Here is a 13529-nt window from a genome sequence, read left to right as displayed (position 1 = left end):
AATGTCGACGTTACTGTTGCGGCATTACCAATGAATGGTGTTTAGTTATGGTTAAGGGATTACTAGTGATGACTAATCATCAAACATTAAATAACAATTTACAGCTAGACAAATGGATACTTAAGAAACTTTCTATAAAATACAATAAGGACGTTATTGAAAGGTTTTTAGAAAGATGCTATATTTTAACGTGGAATTAAAACATATATAATTAAGACAGTTTTGTTGAAAAAGTATTCATCAGATCAAATTTAGAAAATTTTCACGCGTCGTTATTTGCGAAACTAGCGATTAAATTTGTAGTGTTACCTTTGTTTGCGTCAAATGTATTGCTTTTGTCTTCATCAAGAGATAACAGGCTTGATTTCATGTGGATTATCATACTAAATTCTTTGTTTTATTCTGTAACTATTGTTAAACTGGCCACAATAACACGTGAACATTTCCTAAAATTCATACTAGCTTCATTTGACCCGAAAATATTGACAGGTAACGTCCGCCTCGCAGACGGAGCTGGTAATTGGGGTCGAGTAGAAGTGTTCCACGACGGCGAATGGGGGACAGTATGTGATAACGACATGGATAATAACTTTGTGGACGTTCTTTGCAGTCAGCTCGGGTACCATTTATGTGCATATATGTACTTTTATTTTCATGAAAATATAAGTCAAATGATTTTATTTTCAATACAATGCGATATGTAACTATCATGACTCTTAATGGTGTATATTTTATATGCTACTCAATATAGTGCTGTTAAGCGACATTTTAAGGCTCAAAAACAAACTCCACACTGATTCTTTGATGTACCCATAAACTAAAATAAGCTTTAATTGCCGCATAATGCATTTGAACTAAACTGTAACAAAAACAACAAAGCCGCTGTAATGACAATATTAAATAATCTGAATAGTTTACATCTGAAAAATAAGAATTTATCTACCTTTTATTAACTAATAACAGTATCTTTCTTAATCTAGAAAAAATAGTTTTATATATTTTGATAACATTTGTTGAATGTCAATTGCACTTTTAAAAGCAAAATATTTACCCATGGAAACGAATATGAAATGTTTATGTAAGAGCAAACTTAAACATACATTGAGCTTTAATCGGATAAAACGTTCGGTGGCTATATATTTGGTTCACATTGTTTTTGTCCTTCCTGTAAAGTGATCATACACCGTGCAATAACAACCGATGCCAATCATGTAACCATCAGTTTCATGGCGCAAACATCCCTAATATAAACCCACTTCTACATTATCACTCAAGCCGATAACAAGTTGTGTTCAAGTAATTAACTGTAATTTACACCAACTGATACCCATATAAATTAAATTAAATTCGAATGTTTTTTTTGCGATGTAAAGAATGAACAAAGGCCAGTTTTTGCGCAACTTCGAGTTCAAAAAAGGTTCGGAAAAAGTCTGGTTTGAAGAAGTCAAGTGTAGTGGTGCTGAGTTATCTATTGAGAATTGTACCCTGACGGATTGGGGAGAAACAAATTACTTTTGTTATCACGAACGAGACGTTGGTGTTGTATGCAACCCTAAAGGTAAGTAATTTTCGAATTATTTTGATTTAGGGATGGTCATGAAATAAAAAACAAAAAGTACTCAAAGCAACATTGCTGCGTCTTAGCGCGAAAATTGTCCAAACTGGACGCGTAATAATTTTAAAGTTGTCGTACAGTCTCGTGAGTAAATGGTGTTGTACATTTTGAATTGCATTCGCAGTGTTGACCCGCATTTAGTAAACGTTTCAAATCCATAAGAATGAGATGAAACTAAATTGCGTCCATAGAATAATCAGTTTATTTACTATACTGAAATTATAAAGAAAAGTTTGATTAAAATGTTATCGTTCCCTATCATTTAAACGATTGATATAAAGGTGTAGTAAGCATTTATGCATTAACGCGAATTATTTGTCTTACCGATAATACATCATTCGGAATTGTTTCTCGATCTGATAACGTTTTTAAAACATATCGCAATGAAACTTACTGGTAATGCTTCAAAACTAATGTTACTTGAAGTGAGTCGAATAGTTACTAATTGACATATCAACCATATTTTCGACGGTTGAAGAATAAATATGAAGATATCTAGATAAGGAATATATTGCACTATATCAAACAACATACATGCTTATTTTCGCTATTTTTTCAGACTGCGTGTCCCCGCAGGTGATAGACAATGGGACAATTGTGAAAAAAGGATCAACATCATACGGTTCAATTGCTAGAGTAATTTGCAACCCGGGATTCCGTGTCTTCGGGAATTTAACGAACGGGGGCGTTAAATGCTTGCCTCATGGTGAATGGGAGAGCGTACAATGTGAAAACAATAGTAAGTTGATTTTAGTTTTAAGTTTGTCATGTTAATTATCTGCAAAACAAAAACATCACCGCTAAGTATAATGAACTTTTTTTCTTCTTGTGAGTGTAGAAGGAAAAAGGGTAGGAGTGCTACGGCACACTTCGGGTCAACACATAATGTAGCCTGATGATATACGTCGAAATAAACACACTCTCCAGACACATGTTATATTATTTTGTTCTCGAAATTCTACTTCTGATTTGTTTTTTTACCCCTGTGAGAATATGTTTGTTAATAAAACCGGGGCACATGTAACGTTTAAACTACAGTTAAATGCAAATTAAAATGTGTGGCACATTCTCCTGTCAGTTGAGTTTAAATACAATATACGACTGAAAGTGTGTGATATGCTTGCCCATTATGATAATATCCAAAATGCATGTATTATTCACTTTTTAAAAGTGTGTTGTATTGTTATGTATGCACAAGGTTGAAAGAAATAACGGGTCGCATCGACAGATAATACGTTACAAAGATTATGTTTTTGCAAACTATGTATTATATGGTCGCGTGACATGTTTTGTTTTATGAAAGCTCATTAAAGTATTATTTGTTTATATGATTAAAACTTTTAAAAATGTAAACACTATAGGCGGGATCGTGAAAAATCAGTAGTAGCAATACAATCATTATAAATGATACATACAAGAGACACCGACACAAGAGGCATGCCATACCTTGCAGACTTTTCCGTGAAGATGTAGACATAACAGAGCATCAAAAAATTAGACATAAAGAGTCTACGAAGTGAATGTTTTTAGTAGCGAATTAGCTTAAATGTTCACAGCGGATAATGATAGAAATAACACTTTTAATTTGAACTTCTTTAATGGCATAATGGCCATTTTTTATTCTTAATGAGTAAATAGACTATACAGATACATTTTGAGTGAAAACAAAACCACCTTAACTGACTGTTCGATTTGTCTGTGTCGGACTTGTGTAATGAGGGCATAAGTGGCTATGACACGTCTTGTTTGGGTTTTAAATATTTGTTGTGTTTTTTTTTAGATGTGACAGTTGAAAGCCGATATAAAGGTAAAATATTATTGTAAAACCTTAATATTTTTATACCCAACGTCCCAAAGAGAGGCATATAGTAATCGCATCGTCCGTCTTTCCGTCTTTCATAACGTCCGTCAGTTTGTCCCGCTTCTTGTTTTGATAACAATCAGGAAGTATTTAAAGGATCCAAAATAAACATCATACACATTATAGACGGCATAGAGGGAAAGTACACAACTCACGAATCATAACATTTTCTTCACACTTTACAGAGCCTTAACCTTATTTAAATAAAAGTTCCTACCGTCATTAAGGTACATTTGTATTTATGGACTTATTGTTCTTTGCTTTTTCCGTTCTATTTGGGTCTTTTAGTAACTAAGGGCGAACAAGATTTGTCGTTCGTTTGGGACGGTATCGGATTAAAAGTTAAACAAGCCAAGGTTTGTTCAAAATTGAAAATGTCACCATTTAACTATATGAATCACCTGTCATGTCATGAGCTATACATAATGTAATTTAATGCATAATAAATCTTAAAAACAGTGTTGTTAAAAGGGAAATTATACTTCTTTCAACTGTAATTTAAAATAAATGTAACATAGGTGGGTTGAATATGATAGATATATGTTCTTTTGAAAAAAAACAACATGAAAATAAAATTGTATAGAGAAAAGTGTAAGGCGAAGGAAATTGGTATTCACTGGTTTAATAATTAATAGATTTTTAAACCATATTTAATACTGGTTAAATGTTTGCAGAGAATATATGTTTGCACATGAAAAATAACTTTTGGCTCACCATCTTGAAAGAAATGACTATTTTGAAGACAAGCCAATTTCGACAGAAAAAACTCAAGACCTTTACAAGGAACTTACATTAAGAAAATAGTAAAACGTAAGGAGAGTACATACTTATAAAAATATTAATTCAAAATGTGACATTCCAGTTTGTCATACATAAATAGAACTCAGATTTTTTTAAGTATTGACTGGAAAAATGTTCATGCACTCTTGTTCAATCTAACTTAGAAAATATATGTCAGATGGCGCCAGTACAGAATAGTTAACATAATCTTGTGAAAAAAATCTCATATTTTCAAAATGAAAATTGTTGCCAATAATCTATGTTTATTCTATAATAATAAAGTAGAAATTACTATGCACTTGTCATGGCACTACATTAATCCCCAAATTCTAAAATTTGTTGTTCAGATTATTTGTAGAAGTAGACCAAGCATACCAAAAATTAATACTTGGGATTACAAATCCAAAAATGAATGATATAAACATAGTGTGACTTGAGATTAAACGGTTTATCTTTTATTGTCAGATGAAAATTATAAGCCATACACAGTATGGATTTGTAAATAGTATGAACCACACGTTTGAAATATACAAAATACGATTAAAGCAGATGAAAATTTAAAGGTCTGCGACCCGGGATTTCGTGTTAAAATATTTACGGATGTCTCCCATAATAGAATTTCTAATCATATCGCACAATATAAATATTTTTTATTTCACAAGAACATGTATTGGGTAAAATCTGAAATAAGAGTGTTTTTTTTTATACAATGTATTTCAGCATGTGTTAGTTACTTTTCTTATTATATTGATAAATGCTATAATACTTATATTCCAACTTAATTTAGTTTGTATGTAAAATGTATTTTTTGGACAATTCTTAAAAATTAGAATTGCACAATACTATATGTAGACAAGTATGTTTATGTACCAATCAAGAGGCTGTTCATGAAATACTCTGTATATAAAATGCCAAACAAATATTTGAAATTCATATTGCTATGTGCAATGCTTGTATGTATGTAATAATCTACAGAGCTAAACAAAATTTCGAACACATTAAAACAAGTAACATTAATGTTTTTTGCAAAATACTGTAACCCTTTACCAAATGATGCATTTGAACCGTCCCAAATTTAAAGCGGATGCAAATGGCAAATGAAATTGAAACAAATTATGTCATCCTCTTATACCTTATTATATATACTCCTCATGCCATCAAATACTGGAGACTAAAAGGAATGAGCCGAATTTGGATATTGCTAGGAGTTCACTAGCTGTTTGTCCATGATAATAATATTGATTAAACAATAATTCATTTTGGGACATTTCAAGAGTCTAAAAAACATCATTGTCACAACATTATCGATTAGAATGCAGAATTTACTAATAGTAAAGCGAAACTCCCTGAGCTCCAACTTGGGATTGAACCAGGGTCGTCTGAGTGGTAACCAGAAACTCTAACCGCGTAGCTAAAAAGCTAGCTCAACAGCATGTCTGTTGGCAGTTACCTCATTTACTACAAAAGAAGATATAATTTAACAACACTTTATTTCACTCCTTCACTCATGCCAATATTGTTGACTGTTTAAGTGTGTCGCGAAAGTATATAACAATATTTAAAAAATGTTACTTGCAGATTGATATATCCTCCTTCCAAACAAGATAATACCGATGGTGTTTATTGGTTAAAATGACAATTGTCTGTCCCTATTCATGTTAAATTCATCACGATCTAAGACAGACAATGTTTTAAAGTTCTGCAGGGGCTGTACAACTTAACGCTGCTGTTTCTTCATGCTGTTGTAAATTCTTCGATGGCTTAAATTCTCATTTTGAAGATTCTTAAGGTCGAAAGAGTTTGGCACGATGTTGTTTAGGAAGATGTGTATAAAACGTTGAAATATTATTCTTCGTGCTATTTGCTTTAACTCAGTTTTTTTGGATAGTAGTCCTTAGGTAATTTTCTTTTTGTCAGAAAATTTCTGACTCTGTTGCTAAAATTGTGACATTCAAAGATGCAGCAGTAGTATTTTTCCATTTTTTATATTGACACCGGAAGTAGGTATACCGTCCCGCACGAACGACAACTCTGTCAAGACGACAATCAGGAATGTGTGGTGCATCACACAAAAGGCAGTGATTGGAGTCAACTGAACCTTTAATATTATCACGATAACGTGTATATAGTAGAAGTAAAGAATATAAATACTTAACTCTGTCATCGAGATTGATGGACTCATTTCTCTAAAGTAAAATATCATATGCGGAGCATTAATGACTTAGTAATAAATGTGTTTAAGTATAAATCTGTACTTTGATAAAGGGCATTTAGATAAAATTTTGTGTTCAAATACCACACCTTTATGATCGGTAAAAGTGGATTAATTGCCCTTTGCTCAGATTTTGAACTCCAGTTATAAAAGGTATCAAAGGCACCAAGTACTGGTTCTAGGCCCAGGAAACGGACTCGAGAGCGTTTATATAAGCCTAAGGCTTTCGACGCAATCGAGCTAAAATAAATAGGTTTAAACTAAAGGTATTTAAATAAATCTTCAGGTAATTAAAGCAAGCTTTACGAAAACAGCTTTCTCTGTAATATTTACAGACTGTTTGCACATTGTTATTTTAGCATGTGCAATATGCAAAGATTCATTATTATTAAAATAAAAATCATATATTGCAAAACACATTGAGAGCAAGTGCACGGTCCAAAGACCATAACTCTTTCTTCAGTAAACGTTATCACCTCTATTCATTTTGTTTTGTACAGAACATAATTACTGATATTTTGAAAAAAATAACCTAAACAATAGTGAATGTATTCAACGTAAACTTCATATATGGATAAAGGACTAAAAGAGGAAGTGCAGCGTAAAGAGTCAATTAAGTCTTTCTTCGATATGTAAAAAGTTTTTATCATTTCATAACAATTCATATTATGATGAAACTTCATAAAACAAAAGAGAAAAGTGTGGGTAAGTGCATAGCGGGATACATATCATTATCTCTTCAGTGCTGTTGGTAATGTTTGTCTTGATGTATTACTTATAAAGAGCCACACCTACACAGTGGTATTGCAGTTCCGATCACAACACAAGAAGTATGGAAGGGATTCATATGAAACTTATATATAACGATAGCAGAAATTGAGATAAAGTGACGAATATGAATACGTTTATGAAGCTTTTGCATTTCGTTAAATTGGCTTGTACAAGCACAAGTGTAAGTATACAATTGAATGGAACCAAAAACAAACATAACACATTCTATTTTAAATAAATGAATAATATAAACTGTGTTACAACTGTGAAGTTCAGAATAATTATTTTCGGTCAAAATAGACTTTGGAAGCAATCGGCACTTAAATTGACAATACTTGTTTTTATTTTATTTTTATTTTACTTTAGGCTAGTAGAAATACTATTGAATTGGTAAAGGGGGAATAAGTACTTCAAATATAAAATTAGAGTTTGAATTATAAATGATATAATGGTGTGCGTTTAACATACCACAGTTATTGTTTTCCATATAACTTTCGACATATATTTTAAGTTTAAAGCACTCAACTGTTTATAACAATTTTAAGACTTATATTATTTTTTGTATTTAATTCAATACATAGTATCGAAAGTGTATGCTTACTAGATGTACGTGAAATGTTTCTTTCTAACTGTGTATTCATTTTTATAAATAATCATATAGGAAACGTCCGGCTCGCCGACGGAGGTGACACCTGGGGACGTGTAGAAGTTTTCCACGATGGCGAATGGGGGGCAGTGTGTCAAAACATTAATAACAATTTTGCCGAAGTTCTTTGTGCTCAGCTTGGGTATAGTGTACTCTTAGTTTTCCCTCACCAAACAAGCTTGCATAATTAAAACTAGCCACTATTCATATTGTTGTATAAGCATTTTACAAGTTAATAGAAGTTTTTATACCGTGTTACTTTGTTTTTAAATATAACTATATGACTGATTTTACCAATTTCAAATGCCATTTAATAAATATATGTTCCATCAGCGATTAAATAGACACAACAAAATCTAAATATTATCCGTATGTGCTATTCATCGATGAATCAAATCCTCAAACACGGCAAACTATTTATCGATATAATATAAATAGTATCACTTCGTAATGATTCAATCAGAATAAGTCCGTTTCATGCAGTATTGCAAAGGACACATATAATGCAAAAAGAACATTACAGTAATAACATATGCTCTTCTGTTGTTGTTTCATGGTTTTGAAAATTTTAAATATTTTATTGGCAGAATGAATGCTGGTGAGATTCTTCTACGTATTGACTTTAAGAAAGGTAGGGGTCGAATCTGGCTTAGTAACGTCTATTGTTATGGAACGGAATTGTCAATTACGGACTGCGCACATGATGGTTGGGGTAACCATAGCTGTGGTCACTACAGTGAAGTTGGTGTTGCTTGCAATCCGAAAGGTAGTACAATTTTTTTCCTTAAGTAAATATTCATCTGCCCTTATTTCGGTGTCATCTTTAAGAAAACTTGTTAACGCAAAATTGTAGCCAAGCATTAAAAGATGTATTTTTGTTATAAATCGCAAAGGTTTAAATTCGTTTCGAGAATTAAGTATTTCGTATTGCATGTACATGTTGTGCAGTCTCTGCACAAATCATAATCGACATCGATTTCATTTCTGAATAGTTCTGTTTATTGAGAAAATATTCTTAGGATGTGATGGTGAGTTCATTAGTGTAAAGTAAAAGAAACTTCAAAACATTAAACGCGCGCTAAAGTATTTGATGCACAAATATGTGTCATAAATATCGATTTTATTTATTGTTATCTCTTAATTTTACAGACATTATTTATTATATCCTTTACACTTATTAAAGTTGAAATTAAGATAACAAATATCTTAGTTCAAATATTATTATTACATATTCTTTTATAATAAATCGCACACATCAAAACTAGATCAGAAGAATAATTTTTCTCCGTCCTTCGTATCTGCTGAAAATAGGCGTCTGCCATTTTCGTGTGCAGGTTTTTCAATACATACTCAGAAGAATATACTTCAAACACTTTGAATACATAAACGTGTTATTAGCTGGTAATTTTAAATCCGGATGTATTCATCTTGTCTGCAAAAACTGTATCCCATTTTCGTTCTAGTTTTACCTCTGTGCTACATATTTATCACTCATTTTCAGTGAAATATACAATGTTTTTCGCAACTGCTTTAGTTTGAATGTTTTGGTCACGGCCGAGTTTCCTTTGGTCCGACGCGCAACGATGTAAACCAATGACCAGAAAACGGAGACATAAGAAGCGTCAGTGATGTTTGTTTGAAATAACATTTATGAAATATGTCAAACATTAACATCTGACCCATTTATTTAAAACATGCTTCAACATTAAAAACATGCCATGACTTCTTCGAAACAAGAGAGATGTTTTACTCGTAGTTTAAAAAATATAAAACATATATTTATACTAGAGAAAGTAAAATGGTATGCAATAAACAAGTTGAGTAATATGATTGTGTCGAAAGAAAATAAACAACTTTTGATTTTTAATTCAAGAACAATAGTATTAAATAAAAGTCGGTCTCAGTTCTTGTACTGACATTAATCTAACTGTCGCTTTTGGAGACTTTATTTTGCATCTCGGCAATATAATAAGACTGTATACTCATGAGTTATGTGCAGCCTTATGCATATGTTGATCGGGACGCTATCAACAGATGACTTAAACTTGTGACGGAACATTTGGGGTTTGATACCAAATAATTAGTGCCCAAAGTTTCGGATCAATTTCAACATCGAAAGCAAAATCTATGGCGGTAACAATACATGGTACTCTTAAAACATCAGCATGGTTGGGAGAGCAATTTCGGTAAATACAACACATCAATCCAGAGTGATAACGTGGAATCATTACTAAAACTGTAAACATTAAGTTAATTATAGCAAGTTTCTTTTGCAGTGTGGACTTTTTGGTTTGTTAAGCCAGTCTCATTTAAGGGCGATTAAAAAAGTTGCGGAATATAATTTAATGATTAATCGAAATTTACATTGGTTTAGTCGACAATCTGTTATGCGTAATGATATGAGCAATGGAAGTGTAGGCGGCAGTAATGACCATAATAAGTCAGCTGTTGTGTTCTAAGGCCATTTGGGACTGTCCTGTTTTGAATGACAGACCATACATGTTTAGCGGATTGAGGCCACATACAGATTATTGCTGAAATAAATGCAGGGTGTAAATAAATGCATAGCTACAAACTTCTGCTTGTGTATAGCAGATACAATTTTGATTAAGACAATCGTGCAGCAAACGAAGCCAGCTTGGTACGTTATCGAATTAGTTCCTCGTTACTCTGATGTAGTCAAGTTTATGTGCAACATCCGTTCTTGTAATGTACATATTCGTTTGCAATATTTACATATTTATGCTTTCATGTTTATCAAGTATATTTTGTGAATGTGTGAATTTGTATAATCATTATTACATGTACCGTGTTTTCCATAATATAAATAGCTATCACGTTTATGATTATTCTCGCTTGAGATTGATTGTATGTGCATTGTAGGAGTGCATTTATAATAGCATTAATGAATGTCGACTGAAGTTCTTGCCCTTATAATAAAGCGTTGTGCTTTGTCGCTCACAATTTACCGACATTAACAATGAACTAAATACAACCCTGCATTATTATTTTACAAAACATGATCTTTTAACGATTTATTTATTTTAAGTCCCTTACTTAAAAACATGTTTACTTTTTTTCAGACTGCGATGCAACACCGAAGATTGCCTATGGGTATATTAATAAACACGCATCAACATTGGTATGCAATACCTGCGACCCAGGGTACCGCATTTATCAGTATAGCAGTGGAGATGTGCGTTGCTTGTTAAATTCTGAATTGAACGTTATCAATACCTTAAATAGTAAGCACTTGTTGTATTCGAATTCGTAAAATAATTGATTTAACACATAATTTTAAAAGAAAAAACAACACATAGCATAACTGATAACTATTTAAGTAAATAAATGTATACTTAAATATTAGTTTTTAAACATGTTTAGACCATATAAATAAAAATCCTATTGATTTAATCATTTCATACTAGAAAACGCTTTTCTATAAACATTACATCAGCTACATTTCTAAACGAGTTGCGATATGTCCATTCCCAGTTCAAAAATAGGTTTCTTGTAATACATAGTGTGTATTAATCTTTATAGTTAACAGCTGTGTGATCAGTTTGTATGTTCATTATAACGCAATTGATAACATGTTGTAAAATGAAGAGAGAGTGCGACTTGCTGATGGAGGTTTGAATTGGGGAAGAGTAGAAGTTTTCCACGACGGTGAGTGGGGAACGGTATGCGATTACGGGGCTGATACCACTTTTGCAAATGTGCTTTGCCAAGAACTAGGGTAATTGTAATTCATTATATTAAGTTTATCAATACTTCATTACTGTGTTGCTTTCTTTATTTATATGGAATTACATTGATACAAGTTATAAATGCGTTGTAAGGTACATAAGGAATTACTTTCAGAATGGGCAATGGCACAATTTCGAAACTTTCGGAATTCCAAATCAAAACATTTTTTGAAGCTGACAGCAGAATTTGGCTAGATGAGGTCAAGTGTACAGGAAACGAGTCATCGATCGTTGACTGTGCACACACTGAATGGGGTGCTCATAACTGTGGGCACAGCGAAGACATTGTCGTTCTATGTTACGCAAACGGTAACATTATTTTTCCATTAACAACAGTTAATAATCATATTTTGATCTGTAAAACCTTCTCCTATTGCATAAGTTATAAGTAAAAAAGTATACCATGTTATTTCAAGTTGGAAATTCAAGGAGAATAAGATTCTTAATTGCAGATTGTGGAGTACAGGTACAAAAAGGCGACAAAAAGGCAGTGGCTTCTTCAACATTGTACGGCTCATTTTCTAAGTTTACTTGTAACCCTGGATACCGCACCTCTCAGAACTTGACTACGGGAAATATGGCATGTATGCCAGACGGCAAATGGGAGGCCATCCAATGCGAGAAGACGGGTGAGTGAATTTATCTTTTCAACTCTAGTGTTTGGAAGTTCTTTTTCCCGGGCCAATCAAAACAGGATAGTATGCCAATAAATTTGACTCGTGTACTTCCCTAGCATAACGAACATTGTACGATTAGTATGGTATCATTGATATATTTTAATTGAACAAAAGTCAATGTAATAAAACTGTTATCAAAGGTTTATCAATCTACAAGATGTTAATTTAGGGACATAAACTTGATAATGCGTTATCCAAAGTGTATTGGTCATGGTATGTGTCCTTGTGTATCTTATTGTATTTTCGCGTTAATAAATATAATGACAATAACGTTGTGTAAAAGTCTTTGACTCTGTTTTCTATGTTTGCTGACTCGCTGCGTTTGAAAGATACCAGCTTAAGCCTTTGTGATGGCCGCAGTATGATCGAAATTGACATGGTTTTAAATGTCAATGAAATTCCTTACTGAAACATGACCTTGTGGACTAAGTTCTGAAGTATTTAATGCAATTATTGCCAGTTAACAAACATTCTTTGGAAAATTCACTATTATAATTAACAATGCTGTAGGGACTTACAATTGAAACCCGAGTTCAAACTCGTTTGTGTGTAAAAAAATTGTCAAAGAAGACAACTTTTAATTTTTAATTAAAGATATATAGTTTATTAACGCAAGGGCGGTCTCAATTCTTGTGTTGACCTTAATTGCATCCTCCCGATAGGAGAATTAATTTTGTTTTTGCGTCTCACAAATATTTAAAGATGACATTAGCATTAGGCTAGATGATGTCATGTGTACAGGAAACGAGTCATCGATCGCTGACTGTGCAGTGTGCATACAGTTATTGGGGTGTTTATAACTGTGTTAACAGCGAAGACATAGTCGTATTATGTTTAGCAAACGGTTACAGTATTTCTCCATTGGAAACAATTCATAATAATATTTTTCTTTAATCTTTCTTCTTGTGCATTAGTTTTATTAAATACTATAGTAAACCATGGGTATTGTAATTTGGAAATTTAAAGTGATAACGACTTCTTAATTGATTGACATAACGGTCCGAGGGCCATATTTACGGCAAGGGCTGATTCTAGACATCCGGTCCAGCTCTTCTGTGTGTAAGCGTTTATTTAACACCTCATCCTATGTTGCTCCTTCAATATACTTTGATTTAGATCAAGTTTAAGTACTTGTATTTTTAGTCAATGGAATACGCAAAGACGTATCTCGTTTGACGTAATTTCTGTGACGAAACATACTAGTTTAGACTCTCTCGA

General features: G+C 32.6%; 1 protein-coding gene across 1 annotated transcript in view; it reads left to right on the top strand.

The window, feature by feature from the left end:
• Positions 1 to 13529, top strand: part of LOC127853078 (deleted in malignant brain tumors 1 protein-like) — a 52309-nt gene that overhangs the window by 23756 nt on the left and 15024 nt on the right. The window contains exons 18-27 of the mRNA XM_052387268.1: positions 490 to 619; positions 1374 to 1558; positions 2175 to 2354; positions 3396 to 3422; positions 7901 to 8027; positions 8473 to 8651; positions 10969 to 11130; positions 11495 to 11624; positions 11750 to 11943; positions 12087 to 12263. Coding sequence (XP_052243228.1) covers positions 490 to 619; positions 1374 to 1558; positions 2175 to 2354; positions 3396 to 3422; positions 7901 to 8027; positions 8473 to 8651; positions 10969 to 11130; positions 11495 to 11624; positions 11750 to 11943; positions 12087 to 12263 — 1491 coding nt within the window. The remainder of the gene's footprint in view (positions 1 to 489; positions 620 to 1373; positions 1559 to 2174; positions 2355 to 3395; positions 3423 to 7900; positions 8028 to 8472; positions 8652 to 10968; positions 11131 to 11494; positions 11625 to 11749; positions 11944 to 12086; positions 12264 to 13529) is intronic.

Source organism: Dreissena polymorpha, chromosome 12 (assembly GCF_020536995.1).
Source record: "Dreissena polymorpha isolate Duluth1 chromosome 12, UMN_Dpol_1.0, whole genome shotgun sequence".
Classification (NCBI taxonomy): Eukaryota; Metazoa; Mollusca; class Bivalvia; order Myida; family Dreissenidae; genus Dreissena; species Dreissena polymorpha.
The sequence above is the reverse complement of the archived record's forward strand: the minus strand, read 5'-3'. Positions and strand labels throughout refer to the sequence as shown.